The sequence below is a fragment of the Macrosteles quadrilineatus genome, unplaced genomic scaffold, assembly GCF_028750875.1.
Source record: "Macrosteles quadrilineatus isolate MER2022 unplaced genomic scaffold, UCM_ALF_1.0 Scaffold_9__3_contigs__length_116548681, whole genome shotgun sequence".
NCBI classification, from domain to species: domain Eukaryota; kingdom Metazoa; phylum Arthropoda; class Insecta; order Hemiptera; family Cicadellidae; genus Macrosteles; species Macrosteles quadrilineatus.
Genome location: NW_026542602.1, coordinates 46,929,663 through 46,949,276, shown reverse-complemented (window position 1 = coordinate 46,949,276; position 19,614 = coordinate 46,929,663). Strand labels below are relative to the sequence as shown.

Below are 19,614 nucleotides of genomic sequence, written 5' to 3'. Positions count from 1 at the left end.
TTTGTAAAAAGTCTAAATGTAAAAGAAAAATAGTCAAGTTCGCGCCTAAGAACGTATCCCATTTTGTTGTATATTGAAGAAATTACAGCTTAAGATGGGGATTTGAAACCACTGAGTCATTTAATTAACTATAAATTGTTGATGATTGGCCAAGTAAACTAAAGTAAACTGAAGTGTTGAACATTATTTCAGTAAAGCAGTTTGGTAAACAAAATTAGTTCTGGGAACCAGTTTAGAAATCAAAGTACATTGTAGATTTCTAATCAAGAGCCTGATGATGACAGGTGTAACTGATAGAAAAATATTGCCTTTTGAAATGTATTAAGAAACACCTACCGCCTGATAAACCTCTATTGCAGACGCTGATAATATCGAAAAAAATAAAAATGGCTGCTATTAGAAAATTTAGAAATTGCAGCTATTCAATAAACATTTTTAATTTAATCTTTAGGTATAAACTGTTTTGAATGTATCGGGACGCTATATCCATAATAATACATAATAATACTTAATACATAATACTTAATACAATAAGGAGGCCTTTTTAGGCTCCCTAATTTGCCAATTTGTACTATTGAGGTGTCATTTCAAGGCATGTGATCTTGCGGGATGACGAAAGGTAATGAAGAAGATAACTTTAGGGCTGAGCCCTCATAGCATTATATCACAGACAAAAAGATTTGTCTATGATTAAATCCATCATTTTCAAAGATTCAGTGATTGTGAACAACTTTCTTTTGCGAATTTAAACAGCTGATCCTTCAGTCTAATCTTTGAACACGGTCATTGTTAACGAATAAAATCAAACAGTTTATGTAAAATGGAATTTAAATGCACTAATTTATGGTTTGGGTTGGATCTAAGAGCAGCAAATTGAATTAATTTATGTTCTGCTAATTCGTAGTTTTATTCACCTGATAACTATGTCAAACATGTTGGTTTAGTTGTCGGACATGTTTAATATTTGTTTGTTTTTGTTTGTTTAGAATTGGATTCATTTAGACTCGAAAACAAATTTGCACACTGGCCCCTCGTTTTATATTATACTTTATACTTTATCTGTATAATAGCACCAACACACGCTACCTGTTACCAAGATAGTATTCAAAACTGAATTATCTATTCCTCCCAACCTAGAATTGGGAATTCTTAAGATATAAATGAGATTAAAAGTATACTAAATTGTAACTAAACTCACTTCTTTGAGCTTGACGGAGAGTTGCTTGATTTGTTGCTTGTATTCCTCTACTCGCTGGTTGGCCTAAACAAACAAACAAATTGTCAAATAGTGAATAGTGAGTACATAATAAGTACATAGATGTACATAGCAAGTACATAATAGGTATAAGGATAAGTACATAAGGGGATAATAAGTACCTAGATAAAAATTTGCAATGGTTTCATCATATTAACGGAATCATCTCAAAATAAAAATATTTTATTGAATGTATTCTGAAAAACTACTTCAAGTATCGTGATAACTTTTAATAAGTTTATTTGATTCATTTATTCTTGTGTTCCAAAGTCTTTCATCGTAACATTAAATATGTTTTTTTCATATACACAATGCAGGTCTTCAGCAATTATATCGTGGTTAAAATTTAACTTCTTACTATATCAATTGAAATATGAGTATTACATAGGTTTATTTATAATAACTGCCAAAATTATTTCTTTTTGTCCTGACATAGTAGAGTTAAAGTCTATTACCTTTTCTTCTGAGACTTCCAGAGACTTTAAGCTGTTACCGACGACCTTCAATTCTTCTTCCAGTTCCATGATCTTTCTGTAAATTATAATAAAAGTCAATAATTGCAGCTTGAAAATCATCGCATTTTTACCCAATTAAAATAAACAGTTGACTAATTGTCTTGCCATACTTAAAAAAAAATTTAAAAAACGCCAAGGAACTTTCTTTACAACTGAACACGAACATTCACATTAACGTTTTTGTAAAAATTCTACTACCATCTGTTCCCCTTGTACAATTAGCATTATTTACTTATTAAGTAAAAATAAATAGATTAACTAAATTTTCTCTGTTTACTTCATGAGTAAATAAACAAATGACTAACGAATAAAAAATCCTTTATTTTCGAGCTTCCCTCGGTACAACAACACAGCTTTATAGTTATTATTTTACAGAAGATGTTCCACTTTATACCGTCCCTAGCTTATGGTAACTCTTTTCAGGTTATGGAAATTAGTTTTCAGAGTCAGAATGAAGGTTATGTAATTTTTAATAAGAATATAATATTGCTGATCACATAAGGGTTTTATTGTGTTACCGAAAGCCCTTAAGAACGTTTTGAAAATTGAAGGAAACTAGAAAATCTAACTACACTAAACATGTTATTTTTTTACTAAAATGTCCTCTTTACTGTTGCTTCCATATCTATAGGGGAGTTTCACGAGGGCAGTTTCTGTAGCTTGGTATGTTTTACTGTTCTTATATTTCTTGAGAGTAAAGAGTTATTTTTTATACACTGATTGGGACAATGCAAATATGTTTTCCTACAGTTAACTGACAAAGCAGACTTCCTTGCACTGATTTTAGCATGCTAAGCAGCTAATAAATTTACTTACTTTTGCCGCATTCATTTTACTTTTGTCACAATCATTTTTTTCCGCACTCCAGTATTCCAACCCAACAACACAAAACAGTGTACTCTAAAGGTACGTAATAAGCACGAATACTAGAAAAATACCGGTATGGATCATAAACAAACAAATGACGTTTTTGGCCAGAAAGTACAGAAACCCCCTATACTAATAGCATTAATTAACATATGTTTTGTTAACTTTCGGACCAAAACGTCATTTGTTTATGTTTATGATCCATACCAGGTATTTTCTTGTATTCGGGGTAATAAGTGTTCCCTTGAAAATACGTTGGCTACACGTTTTTTTCTAGTGGGGCTACACAAAGATACTACGACTACAATCAGCTGCTGCAGCGTTTCACAGCCTTTTGAATTTTGATACTTCGACTTAACCTGCAGTTTCATGTTATTTTCGTTCAATGATTGGATTTAACCACATTTAACCTAATCTAAAACGTGTTGTTTAAGTGTTTGAGAAACTAATTATTCGTATGCTTTATAGTAACTGTAGGAAAAATATTTTGTGTAATGCGAGCGCAAAGTGCTACTTCACGCACTAGTTACACAAATAACTATTATGGTATAATGGTATATGGTATATTATGGTATAATATACATTGTATGTGGTTACTTACGAGTCTCCAGATTTTACACGGTCCTCAGCTACTTCAAGCTCGTCTTCAACGAAGGCCAACTTCCGTGAAACCTGATCAATACATTCATACATTTATAAGTAGATTCAAAAATGTAGATTGCCTATGTCGATATGAAAGGTGAAACTGTAGATTTAATTTTGACAAAATTTAAACTTTGTACTCCAAACCACACTGATAAGTGAAAAAGTGTTGGATATGGAATGGCGAGTGTGGATGTGGAAAAGAAAAATATGTGGTATGTTGGTTTTTCTGATACTTTCTCTATATTCAACATTTTTTAGAATGACAATGTACTGATGTAGTGAAAATGATTTTTAGTTAAAATAATATTTTTATGTTGAATGGTTTTAAAATTATCTACAAATATTTACAGTATATAACACAAATACAAAGATAGTGTACTAATAGATGACAAACTGTTGAATATCACTTTTAAAATCTTACATCAACATGGCTGAAAATACAAATTTCTTCACATTGATGAAAAATTGAAGACACTTAGTTAATGAACACTTCAGAGTAAAATTGTTCTTGTTAAACATGCGTAGAAAAATGTAACATTTAAAAATCATACATAGAGTTATTTTTGCAAAACACCCGACAGACGAATATGACAAACGTTTCAACGTACAGTATTAGAACATTGACAGTGTTGTACAAAACTGAGATAAACCCACATTTATGAAACAAAAATATTATGAAACAAAATGCAAATTCAAACAAAATTGAACAAAAATGCACACAAAATGATTAAAGACTGATTAAAAATGCTGATTAAAAAGCAAAAAACATAGACAAAATGTTACGTTTGTTAACCGGTGAAGCTTTTGCAATTATTAGGAAATTATTGTACTGATTGCTAAGTGAAGGCGTTGCACTGATTACTGTGTTTGGACAATCAACAGTTGTCGAATAATGGTTCAAAAATATTCAGGATATCATCTTGCTCTCTCCGTTTGGTGAGTACTATTTCTCCACTTGTTATTCATTTCCACCATTTAGTTTTTTTGGTCACGTTGTCATAATAAATTAACTGTGAGATGTATCATGAGGTTCTTTCGAAGGAAATCCAGTTTACGTGTGTGATCTTGTTAACATTATTATAATCTTTGGTATTTCTTTGTCAAGTATCATTTGTTTGTTTGTTGTAGTCATCGGTGTGAAATCGTTCTTTATTTTAAATATTTTACTTTCACCCTCTTGAGGATCTTCTAATTAGCATTTCCTTGAAAATTACTTAAATAGGCCTACTTTTTACTAAGGTAGCCTTTATGTTTCTTGTTTCTTCTCTAGACGTTGGTATCATTTTTCTTCAGCAACATAAAAACGAATGCTCTTTCACTTTCATGAAATGTAAACATGCCAACTGTCAACTTCCAAGTGACTGACTAAGATTTTCGTTAATACTTGTTTGTGAATTTATAAATTTCCGTGTAGACCACAAGCCTTGATATGTGGTTTGATGTCAATCGTCTTGGTTAGTGACATGTTCATGTCCAGTTAAGAAAAGTTCATGCAATAAGCGAATGTCAAATGCAGAAGCCAGAGCTAAGCCAATAAGCAAGAAGAGGAAAATATTAATATCAGTAGTGAAATGGCGAGATTGCAGGACAGCCTTGGTATGCCAGAAGCCAGCAGTCAGAAGTGTGAGCCAGCGTTCAGACTCTCTAGTTCTCTACTGACCTCCTCAGACTTGCTGTCGGCATCCTCAGCCAACATCCTAGCCTCTTTCAGTTGGTTCGTCAACTGATCCATCCTCTCCTCGTCGAGCTTGCTGCGGTTCTCTAACACCTGGCACATTCTGCAAAATTCGGATTAATCATTCGAGCGTGCAAAACATTTCCCGTTCATCGGACACATGGTGCAACATCCAAGGTGTGCTAGATCAGCGTGCAGATCAGGACCATCTTACCGACCTCGTCGGACTTTGTGTCCGAATCCTCAGCCAACGTTCTCAGCTCTTTTAGTTGGTCTGTAAGAAGATCCATCCTATCCACTATAGGTTTGTTCCGGTTCTCGAGTACCTGGCACATTCTGAAAACCCCAAAACAATCAGACGGACATCCACGTCACCACGATACTACAAACCTCCTCCGACTTGGTATCCGAGTCCTCGGCTAAGGTTCTCAGCTCCTTAAGAGTGTTTGTCAGGTGATCCATTTTCTCCACAATCGGTTTTCCGCGGTTCTCGAGTACCTGGCACATTCTGAAAAGGCAAATTACATACTTTACTGTCGGCCAGAGTTTCGTTTCATATTACGAACCTCCTCTGAGTTGTTGTCCGCCTCTTCGGCTCTTGTCCTAGCATCCTTCAGCGACGTTGTGAGGAATTCCAGCTTTTCCCCATCGCCCTTGCTACGGTTCTCTAATACTTGACACATTCTGAAACACTTCTTATTATTTTGAACATAAGAGACTAACCTAAGCTTAACTAATTAATTATAGTCAATCTAATTTAAATCAAGTTCTCGTGAAGTAATGTTTAACTTATCATATATGTACTCATCATATACTTTTGGCCTTGTGCACTGCTACAAATTTTAAATTCAGAAATATCCGTTTTGTGTTAAGCTACTCTAAACATGCTATTCTAGAATTGTACTTCAAAACATGACTTTACTCATAACAGCATTAGTGTAGTGAGGTCTAAAAGTATTGATCAATAATGCAGTTCTGTTCCACGACAAAAAGGGACGTCCCTGGCAACAATGATTTCTGTTCCAGTGATTATCCGTACATCTGATACGGTTTTACCTTTTTTCTTCGTAGATCGCCAAAAAAGCTTACTTTTAGCAGCGCGATGTACACATTATAGAGGTATACAGCCTTAAGATCATGCAGTGATGATATTTGGTTATCATTGAACTTGACGAAGAGTCCTAAATCAAACTGGATACCGTTTCTTACCGCTTGGCTTCGTCGGCTGCCTGTGAAGCCTCTGCCAGCTTGGACTGCGCTTGTGTGGATCTTTCTTCTGATCTTTCAAGGTCCTCCTCAATCATCTGGACCTTCCTGTTGAGGGATGCTACTTCACCCTCAGCCTAAGAAAAGGAATTAAATATGAATTATTACATAATGCACTCTGGTGTTTCCTTATTCAAATACTCCTTCCATAAAAAATACATGTAAATTTTTACGTAAAATAAATGCTAAACGTGGCTAAGCCTATCAACCTAATGTCAATATAACCGATATTCATGAAATCTTGAAAATGGTTAACCGAAATAGTTACATCATATACTTTTCTTGTATGAATTGTAATCTTCTTTAATTTCCTAATTTAGTATAGTAGGTATACAAAAAGATCATAGTTTTTGAGATATTTAGGAAACCCCTAGAAATGGTACCTAACAGCGGTAATTTTTTTTTTCTACGCCAGTGGCATTTCACGAGAGTCACGAGAGAATAAATTTTGGACGCCATATTGGAATAGAAAAAATTAAACTTTAAGTTTTTTTATTAATAAACTTACTCTTACTCTCAGGGCCATGCATATCTAAGAAGATATTTGGCCGCACCAACAAAGCCTCTCCATCTTGCTCTATCCTCTGCATCTTCCTCAGTTGCTCCATGTCTTTCTTTACTTGGCTCCACCATTTTTGTTTTGGCCTTCCCCTCGGTCGGCTTCCTTCGGGACTTCTTAGTAAAACTAATTTTAACTTATTTTGCTCCTCTCTTCGTAAAACATGTCCAGCCCATCTAACTCTTCTACACTTAAATTCACATACCACATCTGGATCTCTGTAGAGTTCTCTCAGTTCTCTGTTGTGTCTCTTCCTCCATTCACCTTCATAAATTGGTCAATAGATTTTTCTTAAAATCTTATTTTCGAATGTGATTAACTTCTTTTCTTCTTTTTTATTTGGTTTCCATGTTTCAGCTCCGTATAATAATACTGGGCTGATTATTGTCTTATAAATTCTAACTTTGGTGTTTTTTGACAGTAACTTAGAGGACATCAGTATGTTGCAGGCGTAGAAACATCTGTTTGCCAGATTTAGTCTATTTTGAATTTCTATTTCTTCTTTGTTTTCCCTGGATAAGATAACCCCTAAATACTTCAAATGTTCTACTTTTTCAAATTTATGGTCATCTACCTGCAGTAGGTCTTGGGCTATACCCTGATTTCTTGAAAATTGCATATATTTGGTTTTCCCATCATTTACTTTTAGTCCTAATTGTCCTGTTTTGTCCATAAATACTTTTGTTAGTTGGCGTAGGTCCTCTAAAGTTTCTGCAAAAATTACGACATCGTCTGTAAACGCTAATATGTTAATTCTGGAGCCAATTGAAATTCCCTTGTCTATTGTTGCCACTTCTTATAGAGCTTCTTCTATTGCTAGGTTGAAGAGGATTGTATTAATATACCATCTTCAAAAGATAATAAGTTTTTCCTTTAACAAAAAAAACGCGAATCATTATTTTAATACAAATGAACCTGCACTAAGTCCCCGACGTACCCTAGGCGTGTAGTGTGTAGTATTTATGTATTATTTGCCATGTTTCACTCACCTGTGTCAGCTGCTTTTCCTTCTCCTCCAGGTCCTTGGTTGCCTGTTCCAGAGCCTTCTTGTTGTTCTCCAGGTCCTGTTCTACTTGCGTTAGCTTCTTGGCGAGTTCCCGAACGTCCTCAAGGACCTGGTCAAGCATATGAAAATATTAAGCACAATACAGTAAGGCTGATTTAAACCAAATGTCCACTTGAGGGTCAACAAAAAAGTTTGTAAAATCTTTTTGGACTATGAATAATGTAGGTAATACATGTCCACAAAAGACTAGTATAATTTCATACATTAGCTGTACTGTTACACTTCAACTCACGATTTTCTACCTTTGTTTGTTGTATCGGCTACATGCTAAAGTTTAGTACTACTCGTATTTTTTGCCGAGTTTGTTTATCAGATTAGGTATCATGACCTAAAATAGAAAATGTTGAATAGCAGTTTTCATGGAGGAGGATGACATTTCGACATCACTCTGTGTGTTTTCTCTTATTGGGTGAAAAAATGACATTGTCTACTTGTCAGAAACATCTTAGATAACGAACTAAGAGATGAAATTATGAATGTCTCACTCCAGGGTTTCAAATAACGCCATTTCCATCGAAGTTCATGTTAGAAATCACTTGTTTGCATTTCGTTTCGATTTTTGAGAAATTAGGTCATAATTTTCTTCCATAATTCATCAACTGAGATGTTTTTGCCTAATAGACTATGTCCCTTATTTACCACGGGTAAACCTACCACAAGGGGTGATGTCAAGAAAAGAAGGAAGTCAGTTTGTTTGCCAACCTTGTCGCTAACTGCATTTTCCAAGAAAACTAAATTTGATCTATGTGAATATAAATTTTCCAATTTCTGCCAACCTTGTCAGCGCGTGAGTTAGCGTCCTTTGCCTGTCCTTCGCAGGTGTCCGCCTTGTCCATGGCGGCGTCCTTCTCCATCTTCATCGCCTGCATTTTCTTTTTGATCGCGTCCATCTTGGCGGCTTTGTTGGTCTACGCTACCTGGCCGAATCTGCAAACAAAGTCCATCTTTAGTACAAACACTGGAGAACAGGGGTGGAAAGCTGTAAGTTGTAGGTGAGTGGTTACAGTGCTCGCCTAATGATCAGACTTGAGAAAAGTCAGTAACATGTTGGTGGTTCGAAATTTAAACAGCTGTCTTGGGTAATTGGGATATCAATAAATAGTCTTGGGTAAGGAATCAACTTTGTCAGTAATTGATTATCTCATTCGTATACGTATTTTAACGCCATTAGCTTGTTTAAAACGGTTCAAAAACTTGTGTTGTTGATGGCTTAATGACGAATGGCATCTGAGCATAGAAACGAACCAGATTTGAAGGTGAGTCCTATACAATTTCACTCCTACAATTTCAACACCTAGACGATTGCATGATACTGTGCTCTAATACATGATATTTAATTTCATCATCGGCGTCATCATTGTAACCTGGAAATCAAGAGGGTCTGACTAAAATATCATTGCAATTAAAAACTTACTGGTTAATATTGCTGTCGTCATACTGCATCAAAAACAGCTGTTTTAACATGTGCGTTACTGGTCTAAAGAAGCTATTTTTTTCTCTCTATGGCGAAAAAGAATCAGCTGTAGTCGAGAACATCAGCTGTACATGTTTCTGACTTAGTTTTTCGTCTGCTGATTTTGCGAAAACCCCCCTGATTATTATTAACTAGGCTATTGCATATTATCAATATTTTTGGGATTATTATAGTGTCTCGTTCTATTTATACTGCAGTAACATAACATTTACTCTTATGGATGATTTGACAAATTTGAAGTACTGATTTTAAATTAATTTCTGTGTTGGGCAAAATAATACGTAATTAACGGTAACAACTATGATAAACAAAGGCAAAACAAGATATTAATCATTTTGGTAGAAAATTCATAAAAATTTAAACAAAGTGCGGTGTTATTGTTTTGATGTTTTGGTTGGCTTAGTAATGGTAAAAAAGATGATTATAAATGTATGGAAAATATTGTTTATCATACGGGCCAGAATTTACTTTTCAGCCCCTTTATAATTCTTGTTTTTTAGTTTTAAACTTAAGCTCATATCGAAAAGATTCATTTTAGGCCCTAGTGATAAAATTAACCTTGTTTCTCTTTCCAACATTATACATTCATTTAAAATATTATTAGATCTGAAGACTGAGAGAAAAACTGAACACAGTATTTTACATATTTACACATGACGCCCTCTATGCGCAGCTGCAGCTATTTTTAAGCCAAGCCGATACGTTTTTAGACCCAGCTGACCCCAAAACTCCGCAGCGCCTCTACAGGCTGGCGACACTCGAGACTGCCTTCAACACTTCATTTTTATTTCAATATTTTACCGAGTTAGGACAAACTGATACCATTAAATTTGGAAACTGAAGTAAACGTATGATCGATATGGCTAATATGACTGTGGTAAGGGTTTATCATTGACTTTTGATCTATATTATTAAAAGGATTTTTTTTATTGTTGTGTGCAGCAAATCGACCCCTAAATATTTGTTTGCATAGACATATTATGTATCAATTTAAAGGTCTTATCCTCTAGATGTGCCTTTTGCGGGTTTGGATGATATTCCGTGAAAGCCCTTCGTCCTGGCTTTTAAAATTTCAGAGTTTGTTCTAAATTCTGTTGTCAATCATCTGAACTTTTTCAAGTTTACATTTGTTTACATCAAAACAGATGGTCATGATTCAATTTTGTTTACATCCATACGAAAATAGGGTTATATGTAGTTTGTGATGTTTCAGTGAATTCAAGTAAAATGTTGTAATTTTATTTGAAAAAAAAAATAAAGAAGAAAATTACTTACTTTAGATTTTTTGTTTTCATAGTATGTTCTATTGATGTTTTTTTTATTGATAATTTTTCTAAGATGCCTCGAAGAGATCGCGCACGCAATGATTATAATAGGACTCGCAATGCAAATAATAGGGATATATCAAATACATCGCGGATTTTGAAGTCACCAAGTGATTCAGGTTGCTAGTTATTACTATTATTATTATAAAAAAAAAACTCATAAAAACACCGAGCCTATCATAAGGTGTTGACAAACTTCCCATTTTAACCTCATATCTAGTGAGGTTGTATGAAATACTCTCGCCACAGCAAACCTGTCGACTAAGCAAATTTCCATTTGTCTGAATTGATTTTCAATCAAATCTATTGAAATAACATTAGGTTTAACAAGTGCCTAGGTTTGCTGCTACAAGTAAATTAATAAAGTGTTTTTTTTTAGTAAAATATTAATAGCTTAGTATGGATGAATAAATTTGCCGAGTTTGGTCAAAATATCCATTAACAATCAAATTACAACATTTTACAATATTCTCCATAAGAATAACATAAGAATTTTAAATTTACATTTTTTTCCGTTAGTAATAACCGTACAAAAACACTTTGATACTAAATTATTTTTTTTAAGCTCTTTAATGAGGTCTAGAGAGAAGTTGGGAGATTATGTGTTTTGAGGGTCAAAAATGAGAAAAACTATTTTTTCATAAAGATTTTTCAACCAAAATTTGGTTATGATTTTTACTAAATACCTTTAAATATTTTTATGTAGTTAGAAGTTAATTACCCTTCTTTGCATGTACATTATTTTAAAATGACAATTAATACAAACAACCGGATCTTTATTAATTCTCGTTTAAGCCAATTATTGTTCACAATATTACTCTAAATTGCGGATGGATACGTTTCGGATCATAACCACAGCGATTAGTAGCACCATTTCTTTATTTATAAATTGTTTAACTAATTATTATGTCATCAGAGTTGTTTTATTTCAATAAAAAATGCAAATTGTTTAATTTTTTGTTTCAATCATTCAATTTTAGGACCAATGAAAAACTTTAGTTCAATCATTCCGTGTGTTTTTTTTTATCTCATAAGTTTTAAGTGCTAAGATTTTGAGTAAATGTTTTTCGCTACACTACTGTGAAATTACCTGTTTTTGTTTAATGTTTATCACCTGCGAAAATCTATCATTACATTGTTTACAACGGCAAAAAAGAATGTTTTCACCACACTATGATGTTTTTGGCTGTATTACATACGTTAATTGGTGGCTGAAAGTAATGTTTTGCTGGCCATGCCAGCTGTCATCGTAATTTGGGGACCGAGCAGGTTTTTACAGGCCGGGGCCGTAAAATCAGCTGCCCGCTTACTTACTTAAAACATGAATGCATCTTAAATACACAATCAAAATCCATAGCATTGCAATAGAATTGTGTTATTGTCACCGTTGCCTAGCAACTATTAATTTTATATTTGCTGATTCCTCAAATTATTTCTTCACATAACCTTAAATGTGCAGTTGTGTTGACCATCAGTGTGCATTATTATAGTGGTGAATAGTGGTAATAGGGTTAAGTGTGGTGAAAAATAGCGTTCGTACCACGGACCGAAATGGTTTAGCAGCTCTCGATCGATTTAAGTTCTCGACTTCGTCTCGAACTTAAAAACTATCTCGAGCCAGCAAAACCCAATTTTCGGCCCTTGGTACGAAACATACTATTCCTATGCGAAAGTAATGTTTACTATATTTTTTTCATTTTGCCGACGTAAACAAACTAAGATTTGTTATTGTTTTGTCAACTGTTTGAATTTTTAACAATCAAAGTAAATATCTATATATTAATTTGAAACTGTTTTTCTTTGTCATAGCTATATTGAGAGAACGGCTGGGCGTAGAAACTCGGTAGAGGTGTCTAAAGAAAGGTCTTGGTCTGTAGATGAGCCATCAAAAGAGAAAAATGGTGAATTCCCTTGGGGCTCTGCCCCAGTGGCCTTTGAATTCCCATCCCATGTTATTCTTATGGAGGAAAAACTGGGTTTTTGTCCCAGCTAATTTGAGAGAACGCCTGGGCGTAGAAACTTGGTAGGGGTCTTTAAAGAAAGGTCTTGGTCTATAGATGAGCCATCAAAAGAGGAACGAGGTAAATTCCCTTGGGGCTCTGCCCCAGAAGCCTTTAAAGTTGCCTCTTCAAATTTGTTTACCATATGCATAATTCTACACTACTTTTTAATGAAACAGCTGTTAATATTTAAAATGTGATTTATTGAATTTTTCAAAATGAAGTACAGTATTTGCAATGGGTTTTTCTGATCTTAAAATCGATTTTATTCTGCATCGTGTCATGTTTTGCAATATAATGTTCTATTACCAAATCAGTGGAAAATCCTAATATCACAGTAACTCTTAAAATTATTTCTTATGGAGTTGACTTATATATATTGTATGGCTTGGTTTCTGTTTTTTTACCACTTCTTGGAGATTGTACGTAGGTGATATTCTTTGGCGTATTGCATCTGTAGACGAAACTTGGGTTGGTGAAATTATTACAATGGAAAAAAAGCGATAAATCCTGGACAATTTGATATAGGCTAAAAATAAAACTGAATTAACAATATGCTACATTTCTTGAGCAATCATTGAAATAACCGATTTGCAAACAATGGAAACATAGAAAAGTCATAGAACACAACCAAGTAGAAGAAAAGAAATATATTTTTTTCATTTATAATCGTTATTATAGACAACCTAATGCGGCTATGAGAGGGAAAATTTTTTAGAAACACTAAAAACAAGATCAGCTTTTTGAGAAAAGATAGAGATTTACAAAAGATTTTTATTATATCTAACTGTTGTGTAGATCGTGAGTATTTCCATAATCTTCGTGAGTCGCCTGTAATGCTTCGTAATTGCTCGAATTCGAGCAACAGGTACACTAGTTAACTTTAAATTGAAGTTATAACCTGAAAAAAAATTTTTCCTACAGTCACCCGACAAAGTTGGCTTCCTTGTACTGTTTATAGTACAGAAAGCTGCTAATTGCTGCATATTTATACTTTGCCGTACGGTTTATACTTTGTCCTACGGTTTATATTTTGCCGCACATCAGGATTCCAACGAAACAACACAAAACAGCGTGGTTCTATTAAGCACGTAATCCGTGTACGCTTGGAAATAGGTTGGCAACACTTAAAGATAATAATACTATGAGCAGCTGATTGACTATTATAACTACGATTTAACCTGTCATTTCGTGTTTATAGTTTCGGTATTTCTGAACTTTCTGGACTTTTCTTTTAAACGTTTTTAAAACATTCCTACGATCTTAATAAACAAGAAAATACCTTTAAAGCATTTTTTTTTTTGGCGCGGAAACCACTTCAAATTACAAAAGCATACGGAACTATATTCTCAAAACGCGGAGCACATTTCTTGCCGAGGAAAAATAGCGGAGTGATACGGACCGCGGGTACTACTTTCTCTTGGGCACCATTTGTGTTGCCAGCTGAACCTAAAAACGTGTTGTATAGTGTTTGAAAGACTAATTATTTATATGCTTTATAGTGACTGTAGGAAAAATGTAATGTGTAACACGAGTGAAAAAGGCCTTTGCTGCACTCGAGATCATTCCTCTCGTAAACATTGCTCTCGTGTGCAGCAAAGTGCCACTTTCACCACTAGTTACACAAATAACTATTTCTTTTTTTTAAACTTTATTTAATTTACAATCTGTTCAAGTTGAACAATAAGCAAATGATATAAATAGTAATACAAAAATAACTTGAGGAACATGAGCTAGTGATTGACCACCGTCAACACTAGCAAACAAAGAGAATTTTGATAACACTTAGCCGAATCTGAATGGTAGGTCCAATATCGTATGTCGCTTCAGTCTGTAAATGGTGTTGTGATTGTCCAATAAATTAAGTGCAAGATGATTTGAATGATTTTCCAATTTTATAATGTATTTTTTGCTATGAGTTTTGTAATGTTCAAGAAAATAATTAGTCTTTGTAGTGTAGTGTAAAGTAACGTTCAAAACACGAGTGAAAGTGGGTCTATACATATTATCGACCATTAAAAGTGCTCGATAAAATCTCTAACTTCAAACATGGTCTCAAATATGTAATGAGTGACTCACTTTCTACTCTTGTTATGAAATATATTATTTCGATACATTAACTTATATAAACGCAGACTAAGTATATATGTGTACATTGGAATATTTATGATTTTTTATTTTTTTATTATTGAATGGCAAAGCCATACCAGTACTTTACAAGGGAGTGAAAATTTATAAATGTATTTAGCTGGGAGGCCGACCTGAGCCCTCAAAATGTAAACATTAAATTTCATCTAATTATATCCATGTAGTATTAATATTTAACTTCCCGAAATCAATATTTTGAATTCGTAAATCCCCAATTAAACCCCTAAGTCAAAAAATGTAAACAAAATTAAAACATTTTAATTTATTCCGTGTTATCACATTTTATTTAGTAACTATTGCTATTATATATGATATATTAACATCATATATTATATATGATATATTAACATCATATATTATATATGATATATTAACAAAAGCTTGTTAATGTAGTTTCCTATACAATTTAACACTGTCCCAAATTAATAAATACATTATTATCTTTGTGCGAATTGACAGATTAATTAGTTTTATAGATTTTATGATGACATGGAAAATTAATCATACAGTTTATATATTTATAGTACAACAGTACAACTCCATTGTATGTAAACAAAATTGATCAAAATTGCAACTTTTGTAACTTTCCCCATAAAAAACTCATAGTTACTCCAACAACTTATCCATAATAAGGATTGGTGGGTTGGGAGAAATTGCGTGTCAGATCACTATTTCAATAGTGACAAATATTTACGTATTTATCTTGTGTATCATTTTTATAACTCGTATCACCATAAAACACGTAACTTAGCAGTTTTGCAAAATATTCTATTTGGTTTCTTTCAATCGTTTGTGTAATCAAATAATTTTACAATATTAATGTGGTCAATATTTCCGCCGAATTCATTTTCTCACACTTAACATGGTTATTTATAAAGCCACGGACAGTAGGTGCTCTAAGGAATTTTAAAATGTGAAATAATATCAAACAAACCCTTCCCAGGCATGTACTGAATAAGCATAACCTCCTCTTTATTAGTAACATCTGTTTCGGTTTGGCCGGGGCTGCGGCGTTGCCACTTTAGTCGCTGCGGCCTTGTAATATGGTAGTATATACAGGGTGTCCCGGAACTCTCTACCAATATTTTAGGGCATTGTTCCTGAGTAAGAAACATATCTAAATATCATATTTATATTGTCCGGAAGTCCTTAGTAAAAATTTGCAAGTTTTTCATTGCCGTCAGCTTTGTAATAAAAGGTCACCGGTTCGATCCTGTGAAAATATGGCTTTTCGATGGTTTGAAGCTTATAATAGCGAAATAAATAATATTGTCGAAAGGACCTAGCTGTCCTTGATCATTGGCTTTTGATAAATTGTCTTGACTAATGAAACAACTCATTTTAGTCGGTAACAAAGTTATACAAGGATCTTTATCCTACATTCATCATTCAGTAATATTTAGGTTATGAGGCACTTAGGGGTGGCGTCCCCATCTCAATTAATTGGTAACAATAACAACATTTTCTGTTATATTTGCAGCTACATTTTCATATAGTTATCAAACTACATTAAACCACATTGCCAACTTAAAAATAGCATTCAAGTAAGCTATTTATTTGCTGAAAGCATACAAGTCTTGATCGAACAGTTTAGCTGAAAAAATCTAAAGCATTATATACAAATATAATAGTGTTCGTCTGTGTTTGTGTGTTACTTAATAACGTAAACTACTGAACCGAATTGGCTTAAATTTTACAAAAATATTGCTACTATACCAAAGATCCGTTTAGGAATATTCATACTTCGATTCTGACCGATGGCTTTGCCCACAGTTCAAGTTCTGAGGTGAGGAATTTAAAAGTAGATATTGATTGGTATCCAAGACTCCAATGAGAACACTCACATTGTTTACATTTTGCTATGACATTTCAATGTAAACAAGCAGAACTGTCAAATGCGCATTAATTCATTCCACACAGCTGGTTTAAAAACTAAATAGGAATTTAATGTTTTGTACAACCATGTGGCAGGTTTATTTATACTTATATTTTGATTGTTCGTTGATTATATATAGGAAATAAGTCAGATTGTATAACTGCTGCTGTATCAACCTGGCTTCTAGCCCTAATTAAGTATTTAAAGTTTTTAATTTTAAAATTAAAAAGTTTTAAAATTGAAAGTATTTAATGTGAATAATTTTATTAACAGATTGTTGTGGACAAAGTAGTAAAGTTATATTGTTATTATTTTGTTGTTTATTTCGATATAATTTTTTTACAATTTTAATATACCTAACATGTTTTTGGATTAGTGCACACACCTTAAAAAGTAAGATTTTTTTTAACAAAGAGATAATATTTGTATATTTTTGCCAATTCAAGATAAGTAATGTTCACACTATTTGCTTTGAGATAAATTTTGAAACACAGTTTTAGAGTACTACCTCTAGTTAGGATGCTTTCTAATCCAGAGGTAGCTGCAATAATTATGATATAAAATGCCGTTGTAAACCCATTCGATTTCGTAAAAATTTGTATTGAATTCATTGTTGGATGAGTTTCAAGATCAAACTACCGACCACTCATCAGCTGTTGTTCAAGTCAACCAAACCATTGCAAACTAACAGTAATTTGGTTAAAGTTTGTATAATCAATTAATTAGGTAGTAGGTCCCTTAGTTGCCATTAGCTGTATGGGCTAATTAACAGCTGTGTCTAAGGAAAATATCGGCCTTAGTCACTAACAAGACAAGATCGCGCCACTCATCCTACCCTCATCTCCATTCATACTTAAAATACCTACTTTGTATGGTTGCAATTTCAATGAAAAGTAATAAAGATAAGTATAAATCAGCTTAATCCAAACCTGTAAAACCTTCGCGATACTTTTATTATTTTGAAAACCAAACCATTTTTATATAATGGACTAAATTTCAGCTATAACACAAATAAATTACAATGAACTCACGGTTGACTGTATTTGACACATTAATGGTCAAATGGTTTTAAGGGACAAGAACACCACTAAGTGCGGCGAAAGATTCTGTAATGAATTATAAATGGATATTCTAGAAATGTTAAAATGTTTCTAGATTCTTTATGATGATTGTTTGGTTAAATAAGTTACAGTTATATGAATTTATATGGGGCTTATAGTAATTTAAAAGTCTCTTAATCATAAATGGAACTAAAAATGATACAACTACTTTCCCTCCTACTAATATTACATTATTTAGGTATAAATAATACAACTTTTTGCCAAGTGTCTTATAAAACATGGTTTAACAATTTACAAAGTTATATAATAATGGCAATTTTATAAGTTTTAAATTGTATCCATCAATATTATTTGACAGTCTCGAAACCGCGTGACTCCACTGTTAGCCTGACATGAATCGTTTGAAATGTACCACGCAGGTGCACAACTTAGCCACACCCCCACCACTGCCAATGGACATTCGTTTGTCTTTGTATGCCAACGTATTGATAACTAATCTTGACTTTTAATAACCAACCGATCAAATTTGGTAACCAATTTTACGATTAAATAGTGAAGTTAAAACGTCGACGAGAATTTAAATTTCTCAGAACACTATAATTGTCGCACAGTTTGGTGTATTTTCAGTTTACATTTTTTTTCTGCCGAGTTTGATTACTGCGGTTTCTTTTATTCCTTCGTAAATATATTTATGTACAGTGTTCATTCATAAGAAGCAAACAGTTGTTTTAGCCCTCTTTGTGACATAAATATTTTTAATAATTTTTATGAGACATATAATATGTTATTTCGTTTTGCAGCAAGATTTTTTTGGTTTTGAAATAATTCCGTTGTATTGATCTGTAGGTAATAGGTAATGGGTCTGTAGGCCTATTTAAATACTGATACAAAATTGTCTGTGTATAGCAAACGTGACTACGGTTTAAAAAGAAACTAACACGAACTGTTTCTTTTAAATTTTCAAACAATTATTCTAGTCTTAAATATTAATGGTGTTGTTATTTTTTATAATTTAACTTCAAAACAACTATTACGACAATCTAAACACACATACACATTTTGTTACATTAATAGCCTAATTTATTTAAATCTCACTTACTTAGATCAAACGCATTATTATAGTTGGAAAAAAGGGACGAAATATTGTTATGAGGACTCAAAATATAAAATATTTTATTTGTATTAGTAATAGTTGTAGGCCTAATATTTTAAAATGCAAAAATATTATTGGAAATTGCCGATTTGATAGTTATGCTGTGATTGTTTTAAATGTTTGTTTGTTTGTAATAACACCCTTAAATATTTAAATCGTAAATTTGTTAATCTCACTAAATATCTTAGTATGCACATTTTGAGACTTAATATTTACATAAAAAATATGTATGTTCTAAAAAGTTAACAAAATAATGCCAAACTGAAATCTCTACTCAAAAGGTAGTTAAGCCAAACTAAAATTAAGCTGTTATTTTAAAGTGAAACTTAGCCGTTTTCAAAGTCAAGGTCATTACAATTAATCCACACCAATATTCAAAACTTCATTCAGCCACGCCACAATCAAACCTGTAAACACACTATTTTCACACAATCGGGTTTAATTATTTAACGTAATCACTCGGTTTTCCCCACTCACAGGACAACTCGGCGACACTGACACTTTACCACACCGCGGTGCGAAAATCAAAATTTCGCGACAAACTTTATCAACAAAAACGTTATCACATACCTGATACGAGCGGTGCCCTGGAACAGTCGGGACTGGGGGGCTGAGGCCCCGGGTTCCCGAAATGGGCGACCCCCCACCCCCCCTCGAGTAAACTGATCCCGCCGGGCACCACTCTTTCTTTATATAGCTCCTAGAGGCTACATCTCGTGTGTGCCACTG

General features: G+C 33.3%; 1 protein-coding gene across 7 annotated transcripts in view; it reads right to left on the bottom strand.

Annotated features, from left to right (window-relative positions):
* The window catches only part of LOC129003175 (tropomyosin-1-like), a 35,154-nt gene extending 15,540 nt beyond the window's left edge, over positions 1–19,614 (bottom strand). For 3 of the 7 annotated variants that reach the window (XR_008491626.1, XM_054431440.1, XM_054431441.1), the window contains exons 1-8: positions 19,456–19,613; positions 8,625–8,775; positions 7,772–7,897; positions 6,167–6,300; positions 4,943–5,060; positions 3,239–3,309; positions 1,711–1,786; positions 1,199–1,261 (exon numbers count right to left, since the gene is read on the bottom strand). Coding sequence is in view for 6 of the 7 variants with exons in the window: in XM_054431440.1 (XP_054287415.1) it covers positions 1,199–1,261; positions 1,711–1,786; positions 3,239–3,309; positions 4,943–5,060; positions 6,167–6,300; positions 7,772–7,897; positions 8,625–8,738 (702 nt within the window). In the remaining variant the exon portion in view is untranslated. Of the gene's footprint in view, positions 1–1,198; positions 1,262–1,710; positions 1,787–3,238; positions 3,310–4,942; positions 5,061–5,175; positions 5,294–5,347; positions 5,466–6,166; positions 6,301–7,771; positions 7,898–8,624; positions 8,776–19,455 lie in introns of all 7 variants that reach the window. The other 4 variants (XM_054431443.1, XM_054431442.1, XM_054431445.1 and 1 more) reach the window with 3 other exon arrangements.